The sequence below is a fragment of the Lachancea thermotolerans genome (genome assembly GCF_000142805.1).
Source record: "Lachancea thermotolerans CBS 6340 chromosome C complete sequence".
Classification (NCBI taxonomy): Eukaryota; Fungi; Ascomycota; class Saccharomycetes; order Saccharomycetales; family Saccharomycetaceae; genus Lachancea; species Lachancea thermotolerans.
In genome coordinates this window covers 742,370-765,306 of record NC_013079.1, presented here as the reverse complement: position 1 = coordinate 765,306, position 22,937 = coordinate 742,370, and the positions used below count along the sequence as shown (strand labels likewise).

General features: G+C 48.5%; 13 protein-coding genes and 3 non-coding genes across 16 annotated transcripts; 6 read left to right on the top strand and 10 right to left on the bottom strand.

The window, feature by feature from the left end:
- Positions 1-256: 256 nt before the first annotated feature.
- WSC2 (Wsc2p) lies at positions 257-1,576 on the top strand (the record flags this gene model as incomplete). The annotated part of the gene is made up of 1 exon (XM_002552575.1): positions 257-1,576. One exon carries the CDS (start codon positions 257-259, stop codon positions 1,574-1,576), a length of 1,320 nt encoding a protein of 439 aa, XP_002552621.1.
- Positions 1,577-2,104: 528 nt separating this feature from the next.
- Positions 2,105-2,177, bottom strand: KLTH0C09174r. The gene has a single exon. It is a non-coding gene; the product is annotated as a tRNA-Thr (tRNA).
- A 156-nt stretch (positions 2,178-2,333) lies between these two features.
- MRPL10 (mitochondrial 54S ribosomal protein uL15m) lies at positions 2,334-3,206 on the top strand (the record flags this gene model as incomplete). The annotated part of the gene is made up of 1 exon (XM_002552574.1): positions 2,334-3,206. The coding sequence occupies one exon, from the start codon at positions 2,334-2,336 to the stop codon at positions 3,204-3,206; it is 873 nt and encodes a 290-aa protein (XP_002552620.1).
- Positions 3,207-3,302: 96 nt separating this feature from the next.
- Positions 3,303-4,301, bottom strand: KLTH0C09130g (uncharacterized protein; the record flags this gene model as incomplete). Its single annotated transcript, XM_002552573.1, has 1 exon — positions 3,303-4,301. The coding sequence occupies one exon, from the start codon at positions 4,299-4,301 to the stop codon at positions 3,303-3,305; it is 999 nt and encodes a 332-aa protein (XP_002552619.1).
- A 138-nt stretch (positions 4,302-4,439) lies between these two features.
- On the bottom strand, positions 4,440-4,511 carry KLTH0C09108r. The gene has a single exon. It is a non-coding gene; the product is annotated as a tRNA-Arg (tRNA).
- A 629-nt stretch (positions 4,512-5,140) lies between these two features.
- INO4 (Ino4p) lies at positions 5,141-5,552 on the top strand (the record flags this gene model as incomplete). The annotated part of the gene is made up of 2 exons (XM_002552572.1): positions 5,141-5,372; positions 5,440-5,552. 2 exons carry the CDS (start codon positions 5,141-5,143, stop codon positions 5,550-5,552), a joined length of 345 nt encoding a protein of 114 aa, XP_002552618.1.
- Positions 5,553-5,724: 172 nt separating this feature from the next.
- Positions 5,725-5,798, bottom strand: KLTH0C09064r. Its single transcript has one exon. It is a non-coding gene; the product is annotated as a tRNA-Asn (tRNA).
- Positions 5,799-6,027: 229 nt separating this feature from the next.
- Positions 6,028-7,158, top strand: CSG2 (mannosylinositol phosphorylceramide synthase regulatory subunit; the record flags this gene model as incomplete). The annotated part of the gene is made up of 1 exon (XM_002552571.1): positions 6,028-7,158. One exon carries the CDS (start codon positions 6,028-6,030, stop codon positions 7,156-7,158), a length of 1,131 nt encoding a protein of 376 aa, XP_002552617.1.
- Positions 7,159-7,554: 396 nt separating this feature from the next.
- On the bottom strand, positions 7,555-8,688 carry ETR1 (enoyl-[acyl-carrier-protein] reductase; the record flags this gene model as incomplete). The annotated part of the gene is made up of 1 exon (XM_002552570.1): positions 7,555-8,688. One exon carries the CDS (start codon positions 8,686-8,688, stop codon positions 7,555-7,557), a length of 1,134 nt encoding a protein of 377 aa, XP_002552616.1.
- A 1,051-nt stretch (positions 8,689-9,739) lies between these two features.
- Positions 9,740-10,801, top strand: KLTH0C08998g (nitronate monooxygenase; the record flags this gene model as incomplete). The annotated part of the gene is made up of 1 exon (XM_002552569.1): positions 9,740-10,801. The coding sequence occupies one exon, from the start codon at positions 9,740-9,742 to the stop codon at positions 10,799-10,801; it is 1,062 nt and encodes a 353-aa protein (XP_002552615.1).
- Positions 10,802-11,467: 666 nt separating this feature from the next.
- KLTH0C08976g (alpha-mannosyltransferase) lies at positions 11,468-13,576 on the bottom strand (the record flags this gene model as incomplete). The annotated part of the gene is made up of 1 exon (XM_002552568.1): positions 11,468-13,576. One exon carries the CDS (start codon positions 13,574-13,576, stop codon positions 11,468-11,470), a length of 2,109 nt encoding a protein of 702 aa, XP_002552614.1.
- A 396-nt stretch (positions 13,577-13,972) lies between these two features.
- On the top strand, positions 13,973-14,335 carry KLTH0C08954g (KLTH0C08954p; the record flags this gene model as incomplete). The annotated part of the gene is made up of 1 exon (XM_002552567.1): positions 13,973-14,335. One exon carries the CDS (start codon positions 13,973-13,975, stop codon positions 14,333-14,335), a length of 363 nt encoding a protein of 120 aa, XP_002552613.1.
- A 104-nt stretch (positions 14,336-14,439) lies between these two features.
- On the bottom strand, positions 14,440-15,999 carry YPK3 (putative protein kinase YPK3; the record flags this gene model as incomplete). The annotated part of the gene is made up of 1 exon (XM_002552566.1): positions 14,440-15,999. The coding sequence occupies one exon, from the start codon at positions 15,997-15,999 to the stop codon at positions 14,440-14,442; it is 1,560 nt and encodes a 519-aa protein (XP_002552612.1).
- A 645-nt stretch (positions 16,000-16,644) lies between these two features.
- Positions 16,645-17,964, bottom strand: CDS1 (phosphatidate cytidylyltransferase; the record flags this gene model as incomplete). Its single annotated transcript, XM_002552565.1, has 1 exon — positions 16,645-17,964. One exon carries the CDS (start codon positions 17,962-17,964, stop codon positions 16,645-16,647), a length of 1,320 nt encoding a protein of 439 aa, XP_002552611.1.
- A 159-nt stretch (positions 17,965-18,123) lies between these two features.
- On the bottom strand, positions 18,124-19,644 carry PRP9 (SF3a splicing factor complex subunit PRP9; the record flags this gene model as incomplete). Its single annotated transcript, XM_002552564.1, has 1 exon — positions 18,124-19,644. One exon carries the CDS (start codon positions 19,642-19,644, stop codon positions 18,124-18,126), a length of 1,521 nt encoding a protein of 506 aa, XP_002552610.1.
- A 185-nt stretch (positions 19,645-19,829) lies between these two features.
- DBP10 (ATP-dependent RNA helicase DBP10) lies at positions 19,830-22,748 on the bottom strand (the record flags this gene model as incomplete). Its single annotated transcript, XM_002552563.1, has 1 exon — positions 19,830-22,748. The coding sequence occupies one exon, from the start codon at positions 22,746-22,748 to the stop codon at positions 19,830-19,832; it is 2,919 nt and encodes a 972-aa protein (XP_002552609.1).
- Positions 22,749-22,937: the final 189 nt, after the last annotated feature.

The window sequence follows — 22,937 nt, the reverse complement described above, 5'->3', positions numbered from 1 at the left end:
ACCGGGTCACGTGACTGAGTGAGCAGCTCGAGCCATGAGTTAAAAGTAAACATACACGCGTTACCCGGTCAACTCGGGGCCTGGACGCTCTGCGACGTTTCGTATCGCGCTATTTTCCACGCATATTTTGCCAAAATACAAATATAACAAATTTCGAGCATTTGATTCAGAGTTTAGTCGTGTCACCGAAACCTCTTGCATTCGCTCACAGCGCGACAACCCAGGACCGGCAAGTGGAACTAGGGTCGCGGATACGATGAAAACGCTTTTGAAAGTACCGTGGGCAGTGCTCGCGCTTACGTCGATGGCGCGCGTGTCGCAGGCTGCGACAGCAAGCTATTCGCAGGTCGGGTGCTACAAGGAGGCGGACCTGGAGTCGGCCCTGAGCTCCAAGGGCTCCTACATATACCAGAGTGTGTCGTACTGCGAGGAGCAGTGCGACGGGTCCGAAGTGGCCGCGCTTCTGGGCGGGAACACCTGCTACTGCGGCGACGCCTCTGCGCTGGGCGGGGCCTCGAGCGGGGACTCGAGCAATTGCAACACCAAGTGCGCGGGCTGGCCCTACGATACGTGCGGTGGCTCGGGCTACATGCAGGTCTACGTCCGCGAGGGCGTGTCGGTGCCGAGCGCCTCGGCGAGTTCGAGCGCGAGCTCCAGCTCGGCCTCCAGCACTAGCTCCAGCACGAGCACGAGCACGAGCTCAAGCTCAAGCTCCAGCACCAAGTCCAGCACGAGCTCCAGCTCCCAGAGCTCCACAACCTCAAGCTCCACCACGCGCTCGAGCAGCACTTCCGCCTCGAGCTCCAGCTCGAGCTCCAGCACCTCCTCCAGCGCGAGCTCCACTTCGAGCTCCGACACAAGCTCCAGCACCAGCGCTGCTACGTCCTCCGCCTCGTCGTCGTCGTCGCCATCGTCGTCTTCTCAACCAAGCTCGTCTTCCCCAGCTTCCTCCTCCACCTCAAGCTCGGCCACGCCCTCGAGCACCAGCTCTACTGTTTCAGCTACAAACTCGCCCTCCGTATCGGCCACGTCGGTAACCCTTTCGCGCACCACCATGGTCACTGCGTCTGTGTCAGTCGTTACACTGTCCAACAATAATCGCTCGACCATGTACGTGACTGCTACGACGATAGTGGAGGCCCCCAGCTCCTCCGCGCAAGCCAACGCCAGTACCAAGAACAACTCAAACGGCAAATCCAAAAAGTCGCTTTCAGGCGGCGCCATCGCGGGCGTGGTCATCGGCGCCATTGTGGGCTCCTTCCTAATAGCAGCGACCGTCTTCTTTTTGTTCTGGCGCCGCCGCAACCGCCGCGAGGCCGACTTGGAGGAAACGAAACAGCATCAGCCCTACTCTTTTGGCGGTACGGGCGCCGTGCCGCTCGCCGGGGCGACCCGCCGCAACACCTCGCTGAACGCCTCTTCCTCGTCTAACGACGCTCAGTTCACCGACGAATACCTACAAGCGAGTCCCACCTTCGAGGACAGCTTCGGCCGAATAAGGCTCAGCAATGGCTCGCTACCAGACGTGACACAAGAACACGGGCCTCTACGCATTGTGAACCCGGACTCGGACTGATCCCGATGCCCAAGGCTGCTAAAAAACGCACTTTTTCGCCCGAAGGGCGGCACCGGAAACCTAAACACCCTTCCGGATATGTAATCTACGACCATTTTCTCCATTCAAGGACCTAAGCATATAATATCAATACCCACATATTTCAATTCTCACTGCACGCCTACGCCTTGCGACATTCTCCGGGCTTTTTCAAGCCCACAGTGCCTGTTTATCTTTTTTTCGCGTTCCATGCGTCATTGTTGTCATGATCACCGTTTTTGGGTGCTTTGGATCGTAAACGAGAACTAACTTTAGGTCCAATCACATCGTCAAGCTACCAGGAAACGCTGCGCCAAAAAAACGCATTCGTCGAAATCGCAGATCTCTCAGCAAGAATGGCTTCCAGAAATAGTAGGCGCTCGACTTCGCGTAGTTTTGGGTGTAGAAGACGTCATTGACTGATGACATCGAATGCACTCTAATCACGTGCCACTCGCAGATCATCAGCTTCATCTTCGATAGTTAAAATATTAAAAATTGAAAAATAAATGCTTCCAACCAGATTTGAACTGATGATCTCCACATTACTAGTGTGGCGCCTTACCAACTTGGCCATAGAAGCTGTTGTTAAATACCGCTGAGATTCGAGGTCACATACAATGGAGCGGAGAGCACACGAAAACCCGTTCTACTAAAATTTTCTAATTGGCAGGATGCGCTTCTTGGGCAAGAGAAACCGGTCTGTAAGCTTCCGTATTGGTCGAAATCAGCCGCTGCAATGCTTTTGACACGCTCTACTGGGGTTTTCCAGGGGATTCAGACCGGCTTGAGGCAGCTCGCCGTCTCGCAATGCCGGCAGGTTTCTATTCTTTCCCAGCTACGCCCTTCAGAGGGCTCGATTAAGGCATACAAAAGAGTCGGAAGAGGTCCGTCCTCTGGCAGAGGTAAAACGTCGACAAGAGGTCAGAAGGGTCAGAAAGCGCGCGGGAAGGTTAAGTCGTGGTTCGAGGGTGGCCAGACGCCCATCTACAAGCTGTTTCCCAAGATCGGTTTCACAAACGTCACATCTCTGACGCTCAACGAGCTGAATCTGGAAAGAATAATGTGGTTCCACCGCAAAGGGCGCCTGAACCTGGCCCCCGGTGAGACTCTGGACATGAAGAAAATGAAAGACATCGGGCTGGTGACGGGCTCCATAAAGCATGGGATCAAGGTCCTGGGCGAGGGCAAACAGTTCTACAACCTCCCCATCAAGATTGAGGCTACAAGAGCCTCTAAGGACGCCATCCAGGCCATCGAAAAGGCGGGCGGTGAGTTCACCGCTCGCTACTTCAACCAACTGGGTCTAAAAGCGCATCTAAGTCCCCAATGGTTTTTGCAAAAGAGGGGCAGAATACCGCTGCAAGCGAGACCCGTCAAGCGTAAGGACATCGACTACTACAGCAACGAGAAGAAGCGCGGGTACTTGGTGAAGGAGAACGACCCACTGCTGCAGCAGATCCAGCAAGCCCAAGCGGGGGGCCACGATCACCTTGTGAAGAAGGGCGGCAAGAAATCCGCGTTGGAGCTGCAGTTGGAGAGCGTCCAAGATATGCACGCCTCCAAGTCTGCGCCATCCCGCATCATAACGTTGGAGGAGCTAACAAAATAGGCTCCCTCGCCGCTCAATACCTGTATATATGTAATACTTTATATTTACACCCATCTGACGCAAATGGCCGCGCATCAGGCCGCTCTTTACCACCACTCAAACAGTGCCTCTTTCTTGTAAAACCTGCAGAGCCAGTTTCCTTCTTCTTTCCTCGACCTGGCTTGTAATTACCTTGGCACCGCGCTGCTCCGCAAGTGAGTTCCCTGTGTCAACGTCATCCTCGTTAAAAGGCTCCCTGATGCGGAGCTTAACACAAAAGACCCAGTAGCACATATTGAATATTGGGCTCAGAAAGGGCTTTATGATGTCGGGGAAAAAGTAGATTAGCTGGAACGTGTCAGAGGCGTCGCCAACTAAGCTCCTAGACGCGGCGCCCGTTATTGCTGGAGGCAGGACTTGAAAAAACCTTAAGTAGACCCAGGAGCACAGAAATGTAACCCATATGGAAAGGAGTTCTGAGAAATGACGAAGAAACATCAGTTGAGTGACGGTGGAAACCACTAGGACAAAGATCGGGAGCAGCTTGAATCTAAAGTTTTTGGACACTAGAGGTAGGTTTCGAATGTGGAAGATGGTTGTCTCAGGAATCAGCTGCTTGTAAACTATACAGAACCCCACAAGCATAGTGTAGTTTCCGTCCAAGGGAGTGTCCAGCCGCACTTTTGGAAAAACGGCGCTGGACAAGATGGTAACTAGAACCACGACTAAGTTCGAGACCGACCCTATCACGAGCAGGAAGCGTACGAGTTCCCAGGAGCTGTTCCAATTGCGCTCAATGAACGAGCCCCCAACCACCAGGTTTAGCAAGTCTACGCCTATCTTCCACCATTTGACGTCGACTAGATTTGACAGCACAAGCGACCAAGGGTCGTAGAGAGTCTGGGCTGGGACGAGTTGCAGGATTGGAGAGAAAACTGGAGCACGGGTAGCATCGGCATTGGCTTCCAACGAGGGGTAACTCCATTTAACCCACCACAGGCTTAGCGTGAACACTATGTACGCAGCAGTGAGAAGTGCAGTGGCATTTGGAAGGTCCCTAGCATTTAGTACTGAAGGTGGAACGTTTATTTCAAAGATCTTTGACCTGTAATGCATGGCATTCGACGCAATTGGAAATTTGGAGGGCTGCCACTAGTATAACCAAGTCTGAATGCCGATCAACTATTTCACCTCTTCACGCTTGAAGAGGCTAGCCACATCGGTGATATTTGCGAAAAATTAAAAAAATAATAGCACTCACGGAGGGGGTCGAACCCTCAATCTTCTGATTAGAAGTCAGACGCGTTGCCATTACGCCACGCAAGCTCTTGATGGATAAGTGACTGATCTGCTAAATACTGACCTTAGGACAAAGTCACGAGAACAGATTCTATGTCATTGGGTGATGAGTGAAGCCAAAGCAGCAGTAGTGGTCAGGAACTAGGTGTGGCTGGTACCATGCTTCTACACTACTATCTCACGTCTCTGGCGGGACATAAGCAACTGCTTCGTCTGATCTTTCTCGCGTGCGCGGGAGGGGTACATCATGAAGTCATAGGGGCTCAAAATGTCATACGGTGGGGACGAACAGCCATGAAGTTAGTATTATACCAACAGTTGTAACGTGTCGGCACAGCTCGCTATTTGGACTCGCGCGCACGGAATGTCGATGCCCATGCCTGTAGTCGCGTTTGCATTGTTGCACATCGCAAATGCATGAAACTTGGAATTTTCCGTAAGCTTGTTACAGTCATCCAGGGGCGCCAATTCGGTGGCCGGTGTCTTCGGCATTGACCGCAGAGAACTACCCCCAGTGTCCTTGTTCCTCGGTCCAATTTCCTGCGATTTGTCCTATGCAAGCTAATCTGAAAAACTCTACTTCATAAGTTCTTATCGAAAGTCTAAACAAGCACTCGTCTCGCACACGCAGAGCTCAATATTGGCCGCGGAACAGCATGACCAACTCTACGGCACCTTCTGATACAGGTGCCGACCCAGCTGATCAACGAAAGAGGAAGCGAGCCTCGCGTGAAAGTTCACTGTCAGAAGACCAGAAACGTCAAAATCATGTGTCGTCAGAACAACGGCGGCGCCAGGCGATGCGCCAGACTTACGACACCCTAGTTGACATAGTCCCGGATCTGACGTCTGCTCAGAGCAGATCAGAACTACAAATTTACGCCAAAAGTATGTCTAATGCCCTGTGCGCTACGTTTTAAGCACCCCAGATACTAACTTACGCCTTCTGGTTCAGGCTATAACTACCTAGTTTGGCTCTACGAGCGAAACCGTGCTCTGCGGGAGCAGCTCGAGCGGAAGACTGGCTCCAGCGCCCCGCAGCACCTGGCGTGGGAGATGCCACAGTAGACTAAACATAACATGTAAATACGGTTTCAGGAAACGGATTGGAGATTAGCGGGATTAGCGGGATAGCATCCTTGTATAGCCGAGCCCGGCAGCGTGGTCTGCTTCTTGAGAGAAACCTCCGCTTGCATGGCTTAATTTCAAATGCTAGGAGAGCAAAAAAGTCCAAAAAATTCGACCTCGGTGAGGATTGAACTCACGATCTTGCGATTAACAGTCGCACGCCTTAACCAGCTTGGCCACGAAGTCTCTTATCTTGTATGATGGATAAGCAAAAGGAGGCTGTGTGATCTTTTATTTCCTCGCACGAGCTCCAAGGCGCTTATTGAGATGACCTGGTGAGAGAATACATGTACGAGCTTCGTATAGTGCAGAGGAAAACGCTCAAAACTCACAACAAATCTCTGAAGTAGCGTCTTGACTCTACACCCTCCTTTAGCAAACCCCGCAGCTGTCAGTTGAATTTTTTCGTTGTACAATGCGTATCGCGTTATGGCTTACAGCTGTGCTTGGCTATGTCGTGCAAATAAAATGTATATCGCACATTTACTCAACATCTGTCCAAGGAACACTGGATGTTCTGTACTTCCTGTTCGCACACTGCTCTTCGTGGATTTTGGTAGCGCCTCTCACCCAGGTGTACTATTACGTGAGATATGGCAAGACAAACAGGCGCGAAATCTGGAATATGGGTTTCTGGGTGGCCATTCAGGACTACAACATAGGGAGCGATGCCGAAGCACAGATGCAAGGAGCATCAAAGGTCGGAAGGCAAGTCAAGCGCGCTCTTCAGTTCGCCATCCTCGCTGGCCTGATATCAATCGCCGGCTACACCTTCCTTATGTCACTGAACCTGTCGCCGGCGCTCGACATCGCCATAATCCACAACACATCGATGTTCGAGATCGTGTCGCTGCTTTTGGTCGTGACCGGACTGGCGTCGAGAAGGCATCTGCTTCAAAACTTTTTGATGATGGTGGTGATTCTGATTGGGATCTTGATCGTGTCGTATACCAAGGCAACGTGCGACGTTTTGTCGGGCAAACTCTCAATCAACCAAGACACCGGCGAGCTGAATGACCCTTTCCTTTTTGATAGACTAAAGGGCGCGCTCATATGCGGATTGGGCGCTCTAACGATAGGCCCCGTCTTTGTCTTGTGGAGCAAATGGACCGCCAACGCTAAGAACACAAAGGAGGGAGCCATCCGCCCCTTCACCGCTAGCCGTGACAGAAACTTCGTGTCGAACTGTGAAATCAGCTTGGTCGGTGTCTTCAACCTAATGATTCTCGGCACAGCCCTGCTGGTGTGCGGCAAGGGCGGCTCCGGTAGCCAAACCGTCATGTACAAGTCTGAGTGGATCTTGGTATCCATATTCGCAGGGCATTTGCCAATGGTTGTAGCCACTGTTCACTTGTCTAGGAGGGTGTCTCCAATATTCACATCGACATGTTTCATCGGCTGCATTGTATTCACCGCCTTGGCTGACTGGATAGCGGAAAGCGCGCAAAGTATTATTACGAGGTGGGAAGTTATCGGCTACCTTATGGTGTCGATAACAGGCATATTTTTAGGTCGTCGTTACTTGGCCACAGCCAGGTTTAAGTAAACGTCGCTTTATGATCATGAATTAAATAGTTTGCAAGCCGTTAAAGGAGCTTTGGCACATACAATAGTAAAAGGCTTCAGCAGCTTATCTCCTCGCGTAAACAGCGCTACCGTTGATTTCCTGCAGAACCTTCCTGAAGGCCAGCAGCGACGTTATCCGATATTTTCTCCGCGTCTAGGCTTTAGTAACGTCGAGCATTCCCCAACACATTCCTGGGCTGTAAAAGCATCTGGAAGAAGCTCGTGCCTTTACCATTTGCCGGGAGTTACGCGCACACTCGCAGGCCTACTGCCTTTGCTAGAAAGTCATAATACGTGAATGTTTGTCTTGGTCATTAGCTACATATCTGTCATGTGTTTGTCATTGCGCATAGAGGATAAAAGCGGCCAGAATCTCTCACCATTTCAAGCACACGATGTTCTTCTTGCCTTTCTCCTTGATGCCCTTCTTGATGAGCTCCAACACTTCTTGGTCGGACATATTGTGAACGTCCCACTCCAGCACGCGTGCTTCTTCTTTGGGTGACAAAAGCTTGCCATCCGCGTACAGCTTGGCAACGCACTCGACCGTCTGTCTTTTGTTTTCAGGGTCGAGGAGCGAGTTGCGTGTGACCCAGAAGCCTAGACTTTTCAAGCCCTTGAATATATGGAGCGAAGTGGGCAGCACAACCGGCATCTTGGACATCCCGCCGTATGTCAGCATCGTGGCGTCTGTCTCCAGCTTCCGTGCAATTGACGAGCTAGACTTGCCACCGACGGAGTTCAGCGCAAGTTTCACGCGGGCTTCGGGCCCCAGGATCGACGGAAGAGTCTCCTTTCCGAATACTTTGTCGTTGTTCTGCGACTCCGAGATGACCTTGGTCGCGCCGAACTTCGTTTCCAGGTCGCGCGCAACTTCTTCGAAGTTGTCGCGGTCGCGGATCACGCTCAGCGTCTTGATGTTCTGCAGCCGCGCCAGCTGCGTCACGATTTTCGAAACCGACGAGGTGCCCGCGTTCTGCACCAGCCACTCATTGCCGTTTTTGTCCCATTTGACATAATTATTCAGCAGCTGGTACGCGGTGCAACCGTTGACCGCTATCGTCGCGGCCGCCAGCTTGTCGCACGCCTCGATTTTCACCAGCTGTGACGCGTCCTGGCAAGTCCGGAACGTGGACCATGTCCCGAAGTTCGCCTGCAGCGGAATCACCATGTCGCCAACGCTCAGCCCGCGCACGCCCTGCGGCAGATGCACCACTTCGAACACACCTTCATTGCCCGCGATCGCGCTGGGCTCCTTCGTGCCCAGCTCGAGAGTCTTTTTGGGCTTCGAAGGGTACACACCCTCCAGCTGGTTAATATCGGAGGGGTTGATGGGGAACGCGAGCGTCCGGAGCACTATGGAGCTCTCTGACGGCGCCTTGGCCGCGTACTGGTGCAGTGACAGCACCTTGGTGCAGTCCTCCGCATCGTGCGATGAGTACACCAGAGACTTGAATGAAGCGGGCACTTTGCCGGAAAGGAACCGTTTGCCTGAAATGAATGGTTTCATAGCTGCGAGACAGAGATATGTGAATAAGAGCCTTGCAAGAGTGCTTTCGGAACCTCGGTTCCCTTAACCTGGCTTCTGGACGTAGCCATTGGCCTTTATAGCATGACCAGCGAGTACTCAAGAGCAACCAGCAGTACGGGTAAGCCCTTCGAGAAACTGAGTACCGTAGTACTCGCTCCCAGATCACGTGTGAGATCCAGTTTCCAGTGGTTCATTTAAATGACTATTAAAATGTCAGTTTGGTTTTTGTTGGTAAATTCAAGCATAAATCAGGCTTCTGGGAGATCGAACTGGCCGCGATTGGCCAGTATTAGCCGGTGCTTATATATATTGTTAAATGCAGTAAGTTCGCTTGGATTTTTGCGCGCGCTCGTGAGCCAACGCCTTGTTGTTCGCAGCACAGACGCATGGTCTGGTTGATGGAATTTGGTAGTTTTTTGGTCTCCTTCGCACGTTCCAGGGTGCCGAGGTGCTTGTAGTGTTTATGAGGGTCTCGTAATTATCACATATCTCAATTTCAGCGCGTATTTCATAGCACCAGGCGCGATCACAGTCTCTACTGCTCCGGGAGCTCGCTGTCGTAGCGATGGGCTCGCCAAGTGTCGAGAGTGGCCCTGCTTTTTCCTTAACTCTTTCCCTGGAGAACCTGCGCGTGCCGTCGGCCTAGCCAAGCTATTGAAGCCCTCGCTGCCTCCAGCCGTGCGATTTGGAAGAAAGAGCTCGACCACAGAACATGTCAATCCGCACTCATAATCGCCAAGCGTCGCCGTCCTAGGCCTCGGTCCCCGCCATCAAACGTCAAATCATCAAATGGGGGGTCCGAGCCCCCGCTGAACCTTGCATTAATGTGTCAATCAGACTTAAACGCCTTTCTGCCCTTTCACGTGGCCCCAGAAGGCCTCCAATCGCTGCTGCTTGAATTGTGTAAGCAGTGATGCCGCGTGGCCAGCCACTTACGTCTCCAGCTCCCATTCTTCCGATATAAAGTCACTGGCGCTTGAATACGAGATGCCTCCGTCAGGGTTCATGAACCCGACAAAAAACCTGTAGAATGAGCTCTTCGCTACGATCGATATACCCTTGGATCCGGTCACCTCTTGTAGCTTGCTCACCAATGCTGCGCATCTCGCAGCCGGCTCTCGCGGTGGCCGTGTCGCACGCAGGCGGGCTGGGGTTTGTCGCGGGAGGCTATGACACGGACGAGCTGGCGCTCAACATGAAGAACGCTGTGGGCCTTCTCAGAGGTCTGGATCCGCCTGTTCCCACGCAGACGGGCGTTCTTCCAATAGGGATAGGATTCGTACTATGGGGGTGCGACCTGGAACGGTCCGTGCAAGTGATTCAGCAGTTTGTACCGGCCGCGGTGTGGCTCTTCGCTGCGCCCAGCAACGAACAGTACGCTCTCTGGGCGAGCCGGATCCGGGACGCTACGCAGAGTCGAACGCAGATCTGGATACAGGTCGCGGGCGTCAAAGAAGGCCTCGACGTGGTGCGCGCGGCACAGCCTGATGTGCTAGTCGCACAGGGGAACGATGCTGGTGGGCACGGAATGAAAAGGTCAGCTAGCGTGATATCCTTAGTGCCTGAACTCCGCGATTCGCTCGACGCACACGGCTTCGGCCGCACCACCGTGTTAGCAGCCGGAGGGATCGTCGACGGTAGGGGCGCGGCCGCTGCGCTGGTGCTTGGCGCGGACGGTGTGGTGATGGGTACCAGATTCTTGGCCTCTCACGAAGCCGTTGTTGCCAAAGGCTACCAGCAAGAGCTTCTTCGGGCGGAGGATGGCGGAGTCAGCACCGTAAGATCGAGACTTTTCGACCGCGTCAAAGAGACCAACGGGTGGCCCGACGACTACGACGGCAGAGCCTTTGTCAACAGAACATTTCTCGATGCCCAGAACGGCATGCCAGTTGAACAAAACATAAGCCTGCACAAGCAGGAGGTTGCTCACGGAGATACCGATGGAGGCGTCAAAGCAAGAACAATCAGATATGCGGGGACTGGTGTTGGTTTAATCCACGACGTTGTTCCTGCCGCAGAAATAGTCAACACAGTGGCCGCGGAGGTTGAAATGTCACTGGCCAAGGCAATAAAGAAATTGAACGCAGCTTAACGGCCGCATGTCCCCCCCCCAATTACCTTTCTGCTCCGTCCCTGGGGAAGTGTCCCTCCCTGTGCAGTCGCCCTGGCTATGTTTATGGAGTGAAGATTTCATCTTGACTAAATATAAGCTCATGAGCGTTTAACCTTCAAAATCCTACCGCTGCTTGGATGCCCCTCTTCGCTGCTCTGAGATCATAGCGCTTCCGCCAAAGTACACTCTCTTCGAACCGCTCAGGCAGCTCGTCCATTCGCGCAAGCTAGCATTTTCGCTTGGATTACATCGGAGCGTCAAGCCCGATGCCTCGGACGTTCACAGGAACAGCCCGATGTGCGGATCAGCAACATTTTAAGCACAAAGTTATATAGAGCTTCGCGCTTGGTATTCAAGCTAGCTAACCTGAAATATAAACAATGGGTATACTGTACAAGCGAAGTTAAATCTTTTATACGGAGCATCCTCATCTTGCTATGCAAAAAGGATGCTACATTCAAAGAAGCATGTGTACCTCCGAATTTAGGCGGACTCATGTACAAATTTTTGCAAATTATCACAGTACTCTCTTTTGATTGATGCGAGAACTTTTCCAACCCACTAATGAAAAGACGATTCCGTCGAAATTAAGAGCTGCCAAAAAACTTTAAGTGGTAGCTGACACCCTAAAGCTCCATGCCCAACTTACACATCGTAATCATTCCAAGAAGTGCTCTTTAAGTACTCAACTCTCTCTTCAATGTACTTGCACATGTCTTTGTTGCTTTGTTTTGGGGATTTGGTGGAATCTATCTTGTTAGAAAGGTACCCGAAATTTTTGTAACCACCTTCCAAGTCGCATAGATAACTTTTGAATGCAGACCAGTTTGCCAACTCTAAATCGTAGGAAGAAATTTGGTTAAATTTGGAGTCATACATGCGGTAGTTTCCCGAGTGAGCTGGAACGTAGTCAGGATCATTCTTGTGGTTTTTTTTCGCTTTCTTCCCGTCAAACATCATATCTCCATTCTCGTACCACTCCCATGGGTCATACTTGGGCAAGTGCGAGTGAACAAATGATACCCCAGTAAACGAGAAGAAAGCCAGATAATCATCGAGTTTGTAAGAGGCCCTCATTTTCTCATGGAGTGCATCCTGAACCTCCTTGCTTTTTTTGCACTCTTCTCTGCGTGCTTTCTCCTCAGCACTGAACTTGCCTTTGTTCTTCGCAGCCCATTCATCGCAAAACTTTTCCTCATTATTTCTGATCGTATTGCCTAGAACCTCCCTTGCTAATGATGAGAATTTGGAGTCCTCGATGTAATCGTGTTGAAGCATTGCGCACCCTCTAAACTTTTTCTCAACATTCTCGTACTCTTCTTCTAATAGCCTAATTTCATCTTTGGCATCGGCCCAATGACCTAGGGTATCAACTGGGGTCTTGACTTGATAAAAGGAGCCGGGTCCATGCATGACCCTGCTTGCCAACGCAAAAGTGTCTTTATCACCCTCGCCAGCAAATCCTTGTCCCAGAATTGGGTAGTAGTAAGATTTGCCGTTATAGTTATAGTACAAGCTCATTATTATGGAATCCAGATGCTTCTTTTTGTCGACCAAAAGCTGGCCTGACTCAGTCCCCCCATCAGGAAGCGCGTCCCTAAAGTCGTGAAACGGTGTGTCTGTTACACTCTTTTTGTACATGTAATCGGGCGAAACGTCGTCAACAGAATACCTTGAGATGTGATCAGGAGATACCCCAAGGTCCACAATTCCGTACAACTTGGGATGATGCAGGCGGCGCCAATAATCTGGCCACAAGATAAGACCCTTATCATTTAGAGCTGAACTGGTGAAGTAATCATTGATAGAGTTCACCACGTAGTTGTCAGCGTCAAGCATTAGCACTCTTTCAAACCTAGAAACCAACAAAGCTAGAGCTTTGATTTGGTAGCCTTCTATGTGCGACAAAGTATCAGCATCAAACATTTCATCTAAAAAGACACATTTGGTTAGACCCAAGGGGTCAACTTTGGGCAAGACGTTATCACAGAAACCTCTATCCGCTTTGTCACTTGGAGGAATTATAATCTCGATTGGGATGGAACTTTTAAGCTTGAATCCACTGTTCTCTCTTATAGCTTTGATAGCGGGTAACGCAAATACAGAATATTTCCCACCACCAACAATCAATATACCATCGCCACTAAAGGCCGGAGTATCCAATTTGCGGAACATTGGCATTAGTTTCTCACCGATAGCGGCCCTGAATTTTTTATGAGCCTCGTGCAGTGTTTTTGTCATTTCTTCGGGAATTTGAAGACACTTCTCTAACGACTCTTTCGTTAGCCTATCAAACTTTGAGGTATCGGTGACGCCAATATCCATAAGGTTACATTCGCTGCCTTTCGACACCTGCAATTGGCCCTCAGGCGAGTTTGCCTGAATGGCATCCAAAACCTCTTTAAAAGCCTTTTTTGTTGCTTCTGAAACCTGCGGGTCATCGGGTTTTCTACCGACCTCCTCATCTGCTGGCGGCTCATAGCTTGCGTCGCCGCCTAAATCTTCATAGGCATAGTCCACACCTGGAGCGCCGCCATCATAGTCAAGGAAGTCAAGATCTTCGTTAGACTTATGCGCTACTCCAATAATGAGCCCGAGGACTATCAGCCCGAAAACGCCCAATACAATTGTTGATATTCCCTTTCCTTTCCCACGGCGCCAGACATGGTTAGATTGCCTAAAACGCGTCCCTACTAAGTCAAGGACGGCCAAGGCACGCACGCTCAAGTCTCGAATGATTCGAGTGAAGCTCATATACTCCTTGTCTCGCGTTTATGCTTCGTGAAACTGGTGAGAGATGGATAGCATGCCATTTTTTTTATCGACAACAGATGCAGGGAATGAAAATCACAACAAAGGACAACTAAAGTTCAGACCCAAGCAAACAAGTACATCTCGCTTTCTGCACCGTTTGTTTTGCAGCTTGGAAGCTTCCCCTACCGTAGTACGCGTAGTGGTTTTTTTCTGCTACGATGCCCGCCGTCTGTAACACACTGAAGATGATCGTCGCCAATACGTCGCGATCTGAAACTCCGTAGACATATATATCTGTAGACGTTTTTGGTTAGAAAGAAAACTGTAAGATGTGCTATCAGGACGTGCTTAAGTTTTGGTGTGAAACTGTTCCCGCAAACTTGTCTCCAGGAAGAGATGTCCTCTGTGTCGTTCACTAAAAAAGAGCTCTTGACTTGTATTAAGGCAAGCTCAACATGGGCTCAGTGGGACAATCCTAACGAAGGCTTAGTAGACTTGATACAACCGTTTGTGGACGGCCCTTACGAAGTTAAAGATTTTTCGGCTGCGAATAGCGAAGCGGCACAAGAAGCGCGGGACAGGGTCAACCACTTGATTGGGAAACACATCCTAAAGACCAAGCTGAGCTCTGGCAGCTGGTATGCGTACACAAAAGGAAAGAAGCAATACCGATTCGCTCTCCGCTATTGCAGCGAACCCACCACCCTATATTTCAAGCGTATTACTAGATCTTTGAGCCGTGAAAAACAGCTTTCCTAATAATTGGAGATAGCCAATGATCATAATGAGTAATGCATTATTTCGTGGTCGCGCCATCTATTAAGTAAATTATTCCTCTAATACGTCTATCAAAAATGCCAAAATTACAGAAAGTGACGATCAAGGTAGCTTGAGCTGGCCACATAGCTGAAACCCTTGAAGACGTCTTTGTGCTCAAACTTTGTATTCACGGGCAGAATGTCGATGCGGCCATCATCTGCCTGACTGTCTAACCGCATCTCTGTGAACTCAGCATCAAAATTTTCTGCAAGCTCCCAGTTTGTGATTATGGGCAAAATAGGGCCCACAGAGCTTTTTTGTAATTCCCCGGTCTCAAGCTTATCCCAATTTATCTTCCGGAACACAAAGTGAGCTCGGTAGCTAGTCGTTTTAGCCTGGCCTGCTTTCTTTTTCTTCTGTTTCGGTCCGTCGCTATCCCAGAACTTGTCAACATCCCATCTCTTGGTAACGTCCTTCTTCAACAAGGCCCCTAGATAGTCCTTCATTCCCTCGCTCAAATAACTCGGAATCTTTGGAGTTTTGTCCTTTAGAATTTTGCCAAGGATTACTTTATGGTTAACGCCTGTGTAGGGCGGTTTACCAATCAGCATGTCAAACACTAGACATCCGAGTGAATACCAATCGCAATTCTGCGTGTAAGGCTTGCCCTCCAATATTTCTGGAGCACAATACTCAGGAGTGCCAATGATGGAGTAAAGTTTATTTACGGGCTCTCCAGAATGAGAATTGAGGGCATCACCATCTATATCGCTTCTCTCTGGGGTGTCTGAATCAGCTGCGCTCTTTTTGCTGAGACCAAAATCAGTGAGAACCAAGTGCCCCCTCTCATCCAATAAACAGTTTTCTGGTTTCAGATCGCGATAAACTATCCCTCTTTCGTGCAAAAACTTCAGTGCGCAGCTAATTTCTGCCGCGTAAAATGTTACAGTATTTTCATCAAGGGTGCCTTGCTCTTTCAAGTGATAGAAAAGTTCCCCGCCAGGTATAAATTGCAAAACCAAGTATAGCTTATGATGGTCATGGAAAGAGTAAAACAGTTTGACGATGTTAGGGTGCTCCAGCTGTGAAAGAATTATTCTTTCGGCGAAGGTTCGTTCAAGCCGCTTTTCAAGAGCGTCATCTTTTGTTTCCTCTGTATCTGAGCTCTTGTCTTCATGAATCAAAATCTCTGCCTTTTTAAGTTGTTTCATTGCATATAGTCGATGTGTGTGCGAGTCCCTCACCAATAAAACCTTTCCATAGGCCCCACGGCCGAGTACCCTAATGGGCTTGAAGTCCTCTAAAGACCTCATTCCATGTTTTTGCAGCACACTGGGGCTACAATAGCTTGAATTATTGCTATCATTCCCATCTTTCTGCTCCTGTGTCGATAGCGCGAACCTTCTCGTGTTCGGCGGCGTATTCACCGACATTTTGTCGTAGAGTGAAGACCGTCTACGACGGGTCATATTACTTGAAATAGAGGCTGGTGAAGCTTTTAGGAACTGCTTTGGAGCCTCGGCCTTGGGTTCAACAGAGAGTAAATTTTTGTGCCATAAATCACTCGAGAAATCGTGCTCAAAATCATCTTCGTCATCTAATACTGCGCAACTCCCATTTACAGTTAACTTACATATCTCCTCGTCCAGGCTGAATATCGACATAACAGTTCTGGGCCTGGGGCCACTTTAGTTCGAAGTTCCTTACCTTTGGCAAACAACGTGCCTCTTGTTACTATTAGAAAAATATGTCAGTTATCGAAATGTCGATAGTTCCAAAAGTACGCTTCGACGACAATACAGTTCCCATGCCATAACCCACTGTAAGCTTGCTTAAAAAGAGCCACGGAGTTAATATATCGTCCAAGTTTCAATATGTCTACTTGTCTGCCATTATTTAAGGCGAAACGCTTTTCTAGAGGCTGTATCATCGCATTTAAATAAGCTGGCTAGTGCTTGCTAAAGCCGGATGGCTGACCAAAATCGATAAAAGCGAATAAGCCATGCCCTTTGAAGAACCATTTCTCAGCCCTTTCCCCCGAATTATAGGATTTGGCCTGTTGTATGCTAAGTGTGGAGTTTGGACTTGAATGTGCGATACCGTGAAATATAGCAGTAGCTGCACGACGAAAGAAATTTCTCTCGAGAGCATTTTTATTAGTCAGAGGTGCCTCAATGCTGTAAAGTTTCCAACATCACGCTTTGTGCTGTCGTACTGGCTTCGAATTCCAGCACTTACCAAAAGTGAATGCAGAGCACCTGAATGACAATTGAGCTTGAAAAAGCATTGTTCTTAGCTTTAGAATCTATTTAAATATTATACAAGGTTTTCAGTTGCTTGTATGCTTTGTCACTCAGGTAACCATTGCTATACAGAACTTCATTCAATATTTTTATCAACTCCACCATCTGTTTTTCGTTAAAGTTCATCAGGATGGTGGAAATAACGGTTTCAACGGTGACTCTTTTCTCGCTGATGAACGTCTCGTAGTACAGGTTCATGAAAGAGCCCATTAAAAATTGACAGTCAATTCTATCCGTGATGCCTCCGTGACCAGGAATTGACTGCCCGAAATCCTTGACTTGGAAGGTTCTCTTCAACCCGGAGGCGAAGAATCCGCCGAAAGGCGCGAATAACGAAGCAAAGGTTGCCAAGTTCAGAGCATGCAAATATATTGGTTTTATGGTTATGCTGCTGATGTTAAGTTTTTCGAAAATAATGGGTGGAAGTCTGTATTCCTGTGGAACAAAAACAGGGTTAGGATCGCATTGGAGCGATGTGAAAAGATTGGTTTGTATATCGTTCACTGGACATGTCATGTATGAAAAAGGAGTCAGAAGCCTGGTCAATATTATGCTGGCAATAGCAGTGAAGAACCACGCGCCCAAGAAACCCTCCAGCGTTTTCTTTGGCGAGATTTCTATCAGCTTGGTGCGTCCAAATGTGATCCCGCACAGGTAAGCAAAAATGTCATTCACAATAACAAGGCCACAAGGCAGCAAGAACCATATGAGACCGTTCAGGACATTGTTAATCACTAAATGTGCTTGGAAAACAACCAGCAACAGAACCATGTGCGTAACGCACAGCGATGCAAATTGGAATTTCAGGTAACCTTTTCTCAGGCTGCACACGAAAATCACAAAGCCTAACACGTAGAGGCAGTAGCAAATAAAAAAATGGTTGGAGGCAATCATGCTCAAAAACCTGTAGTTGACGACATAATACTGGAAGAATTGAAATAGCGACTTTCCGTCCAAGTAGTAGATTGTAGTAAACAAGAAATACCAGTTGAGTGTTTTGGAAAGCGGCAGATTCTTTTGACGACCCGACATTGCCGTCACACGGATGCACTCTTTGAAAGCAGCGATTTGACACGCCAAGATGAGCATCACACACCAGAAATGGCCAGACGCAAGCGTAATAAAGAAACCGCTAATCATAATAAAGGTCCACACTGTGCGCACAAAAAAGTTGTACTTTTTAGTGTCCTTAGTGTCCTTAGTGTCTTTCTCATTCTTTCGCTTTTGATTTCCATGTGACTTTACTTTGGATACCTCACCGTGATTGAAACTAGCCTGGGGTTTCTTAGAGCCTCCAGCTCCCTTTTTGGACTTCTTGGTAGCCATCTTTCCGCTCAATAACTGATTGCTAGTTCCAACTATCGAGAGGAGTAGCTAAGATAATAAGGGCCTTTGTTTTTCAAATTTTTCATGTAGCAAAATCACATGCTAATACCGTTGATGTCAAAGTACACGAGAAATGGGGTAATGGTTAGTTTCAATCAACTACAGCAAGCCTTGTTTCTTCAGCTCATCATAGACTTTTTTGCTCATTACATTCCCGTCTTCGTCTTCCACTTCCACCTCAAGTTTGCCTTCGGACGAGACTCTGCCAGAGGAGGTCGAACGAAGGTGACTCCACAGCTGTTTCGCATCGTCAATCTTGGTAACGCCTTTGAAAGAGGCAGAGGGCTCAATGCCAAGCCGACGTAGACCGAAAACATGTCTCTGCTCACCGAAGTGCTTGTCGAATTGGCGGCGTCCGTTGTAGACGAAATTTCCGCAGAGCTCGCATGGGTATTCGATATCGAGGCCCTGTAACTTATAAAGCCAGTACGGAATCGGAAAGCCGTCAGGGCCTAGCGGAAGGTTCATAGAAGAGTCTAGTACGCTATCTTCCTTATCTTCAGTCTCTTTATTCTCATCTTCTTGAGCATCCTCCTGTTCCTGTCTACCGTAAACTGGCGAATCGTAAATATCAGTTAACCTCTCAAGCTCCTGAGTGCGCTCCTCTGTAGTAAAGGCCAACTTTCGCTCCACAAACTCTCTGGTGCGCGCTAGCTCCCTCGACAGGTAGCGGCAAAATATATGAAGGCTATGCTCCTGTGTAAGGAAGGAGCTATTTTTATGCAAATTGCCCACATGGCGCTTCCCAGGTAAATGGGCGTTGTAGACCGTGTCTGTCTTAAAGCGTTTGTCGCAGGGAATGCAAAATACGCCAGACTCGCCCGAAGGAATGGGCTTGGCCACATTTGTGTGATACAACTCTTGAGCCTTTGCATGTATCAAATCCCAGCTCAGAAGGGGATAAGCTCTTGCAGCGTAATCAGACAAATAATGATGAAGCGAAGCCACGAATTCTCTATAACGACTGCTGTTCCTGTTGACCGCAGGCTGAAGCAAATATCTTTGGTCCGTAAACTTTTCCACTTCACTCAAAAACTGAAGCAAAGTAACGTCTCCATTCTTGACAACACTTAGCCATTTCTGGTGAAAAGGCTCCAAATCTAAGTATTCGCCATACTGCTCATCCCGTGTAAAATAAGAGTTGATATCGAGGTTTTGAGCTTTTCTCGAAATTATATTCTTATTTGAAGGGGTCGAGCTGGAAAACATGGCATATTGATCCCCAAACTCGTCATCCTTTGGATGTATCTCTTTAATCCTCTCTATATGTTCAAGGAGCTTGTTTACAGATCCGTTGTCAACCCTGTATTCACTCATGTCAAACTCAACCCGTCCTAATGACTGGCAATCCTTCAAGTACTGCGACAAGAAAGATTTGATTTCATGCTCCTGAGCAAGGATCTGTTTTCTGCTCCTTCGAGACTTCTTGACCGTGTACACCTTATTTGCGCTTTTCTGAGAGGAAGGAATGTGATCGAATCTACCGCTGTGTTCAACGAGATCAACCTCGTCAATATTGCGGTAGAAAATCTCAGGATTTCTTCTTAAACGACTAGTCACAGCATTCTCGATTAATTCCAGCTCCTCTAAGGTCGCTCTTGCATCCTCATAGGTCTTCATATGGCCGTTTTCAACTCCATAATTTCACTCAGAAGGATATTGATTTTTATATGTTGCACTAAATACGCGTACGTCATGCGTGAAAGAAATACAATTCAAAGACGTTGATGACCAAAGGTAAAAAACAGCCAATTATTTACCTTAACACTAATTTACAGAACTTCAGAGGCGCTGAAATACCCAGGTTAAAACTTTCTCTTTTTAGCTGGGCGAGCATTTTTAGCGCGCTTTTTTTCTTTAGCAACTCTCTCCTTGTAGATTTGTTGGGTGGATCTCATTTCACTCTTCATACCTGGGGCGTTGTAACCCTTCACCGGGATGCCGCTACTGACAGCCTTTTCAACCTTCTTCTTTTGGACATGGTAGTCATCTCTGTGCTTATCTGGTAGCTTAGGAGCTCTGACCTTATTATGTTTGAATCTTCCTCCGATTGAGCGCTGTCCTTCCGCGGTTGGGTTGCTTAGCATCTTAGCAGTGGTACTTGACTCCTTAGCACCCACCTTGAGTGGCCCAAGCTTCCTGGCTTTAGACCACTCGTCAAACTTACCAGATCGGAAGCTTGCAGGTATTTTGTGGCCGCTCTCTCCCATGATGTACTTTTTGTTGTCAAGGCCTTGAGTGTTGACGTACTTCTGTCTCTTCTTGTCCCACTTGGTGGTTGCAACTTGCTTGTGGTTTTGAACCTTGTCATCATTGTGCAAATCGAACGTCGCGTTCGCAGCTTCATTGGTGAAACCGTTTGTGACCTCCAACTGTTTATCTTGAATCTCGCTAGCAGGAGCGTAGTGCGACAAGAAAAATGCGGGATCCCTAAAGGATTTTGGCCTCTTACTTTTACTTTGTGCGCCCAATAATTCGTCTGCATCTTGAAACTCACGGTGCAAGACTTCTTCAGGAACAGAATAACCAACCTCGTTCTCGTCACCCTTCAAAATCTCATCTTCAACTGTATGCCTCAAGCCGGCCATTCTTTCCTTTTCTAGAAGTTCCTTTCTCTCCTTCGCCCGGCGTTGAATAGGCGCAATTTGAATCCGCCGTTTCTTCATTAGTAATGACATCTCATCGTCTTGGTTTCTAGCAAATTCAAAGACAGTTTCTTTGTTATTTCTATTCTGAAGCTTGGCAAGGAAGTCAAGTTTCTCTTTCTCGATATTTTTGCCAAATCTTAAGTTTTGCTCATCCCAGCCGGAAGCAATGACTTCCTTAGACCTCTTCATTGATTGGGATGAAGCAGGTGGCCGGGTGCGGAAATACAGCTTCTCGGCTTTAGCGGCCACGCCCTTCAGTTGCTGTAAGTCGAAACTGGACTGTGTCAAATTCTTGAAAAGATCTCCACAGGTCTCTAAGTCGAGTCTTGGGCAAGCCCCTAAAACCATCCGGTTAGTGTAAGAGACCTTAGGAGGATTGAAAGTCAGCTCTGAGTTCCCCTCAGCAATCCACTTTGACTTGAGCAGTTCAGTTGTTGCCTCAAACATTGGTGTTAGCAGGATCTTTTTCCCCAAAAACAGCTCCAAGTCCAGCAGATATGGTAGTTCATTCTCGGAAACAATTGAGTAAGCAAAACCCTTGTTACCTGCTCTTGCAGTTCTACCAACACGGTGAACGAAAATCTTAGAGGACGCAGGAAGTGAATAGTTGACCACATTTGCAAGCAAAGGAATATCCACACCTCTGGCTGCGACATCCGTAACCACCAATATGGTGGTGAGACCTGCCCGGAAGTTAAAAAGCTGCTGACGACGAGCATGCTGATCTAGCGTACCATATAGGTAGGATACCAAGTAGCCGCAGTCTTTCAAGAGCTGGGAGATGTACTCAACGTGATGCCTTGTGGGCACAAAAACAATTGTGGCATGCTCTGATGGAAGCTCGTTGGCGGAGGGAAGTTTCTTGCGGATTGCAGATTTTCTCTGTTTCTTAGCCTTAGCCTTAGCATCCTCATCGCTGTCATCACTGTCATAGCTATTCTTGACCTTTGCTTTGTATTCTAGGAGCTGCTCTTCTGTAGCCACTGGAATTTTCATTGCTTCTTGAAGAAGATACAGAAGGTTTGCTTCTCTTTCTTCATTCTTGGATGATAAAAACAGCATTTCCAAGTTCTCTGACACTTTTGTTTCAGCGTCTAATCTCACCAGCACAGGATTCGTTAGCCCGGCCTTGGCAAAGTTTACCAGAGAGCTTGGCAACGTGGCAGAAAACAGAAGGGTTTGCCTAGCCACGGGAAGAGCAGCTAACAATTCGCTCAGCTGCTCTTCAAAACCCATTTCAAACAGCCTATCAGCTTCATCGAAAACAAGATATTCCACAGACTTGAGATCAAGGTTCATTTCCACCTTAAGATGGAGAAAACGACCAGGTGTAGCTATCACGACATCAGGGTTCGACATCATGAGACCAAACTGCTCCTCCAAAGACTCACCACCAGTCAAAAGAACACTCCGCAAGTCCGATCCGCGTGAAAACTCACGGAAGACCTTGTGAGTCTGCATGGCCAGCTCTCTGGAAGGCGAAAGGATAACAGCTCTGGCCCCAATCTTGGCTGAATGGCCCTTCAGCTTCTCAATCATGGGCAATACAAATGCTGCAGTCTTACCAGAACCAGTTCTGGCCATCCCGACGATATCTCTCTTCTGCAAAATAAGCGGAATGGTCTTACGTTGAATCGGGGTGGGCTGGCGGAAGCCTTTCTTGGCTATATTGGAGACGATAAACTTAGAAAGGCCGAAGCTTGCGAAAGAACCCTTCTTATGTTTAGCTGCCTCAGGATTATTTGTAGAAAAGTACTCTGTAACGTCATCGGCACCATCTTTGCCATCATCGTGGTCCTCGTTGTCTGACAGCTCCAAGGCTGGGAACCCACCTTCGTGAGCATTTTTCTTCTTCTTCTGGGGTGCCGCTTTGGCGCGCGCTTCCTCCTCATCTTCATCGCTGAACTCTATAATATCTTGTACGTCGCCTGCTTCATCTTCAGATCCATCGTCATCGTTGTCTGAGCTAGAGCTACTATCACTGCTGTCCAGTGCAATGTTGCCGGCGATATCAACATCCTCGTCGTCCGAGAGAGCAGACTGCTGCCTCGACCTTTTTGCGACTGCTTTCACCATTTATTAGCTTTCTCTGTTGTTCTTGCAAAGATGCTTGAAAGCTGGAAAGTGTTCGACGATTATGTTGTGAAGAGCATCGCAAGCTCATCGCTGAAATTTTTCAACTTATTATTTTTTATTATAGTAAAGATGGGCCCGAAAGCCTGAGATGCGATGAGCTGGTAGGAAATTAAATTCATCGGGCATTTG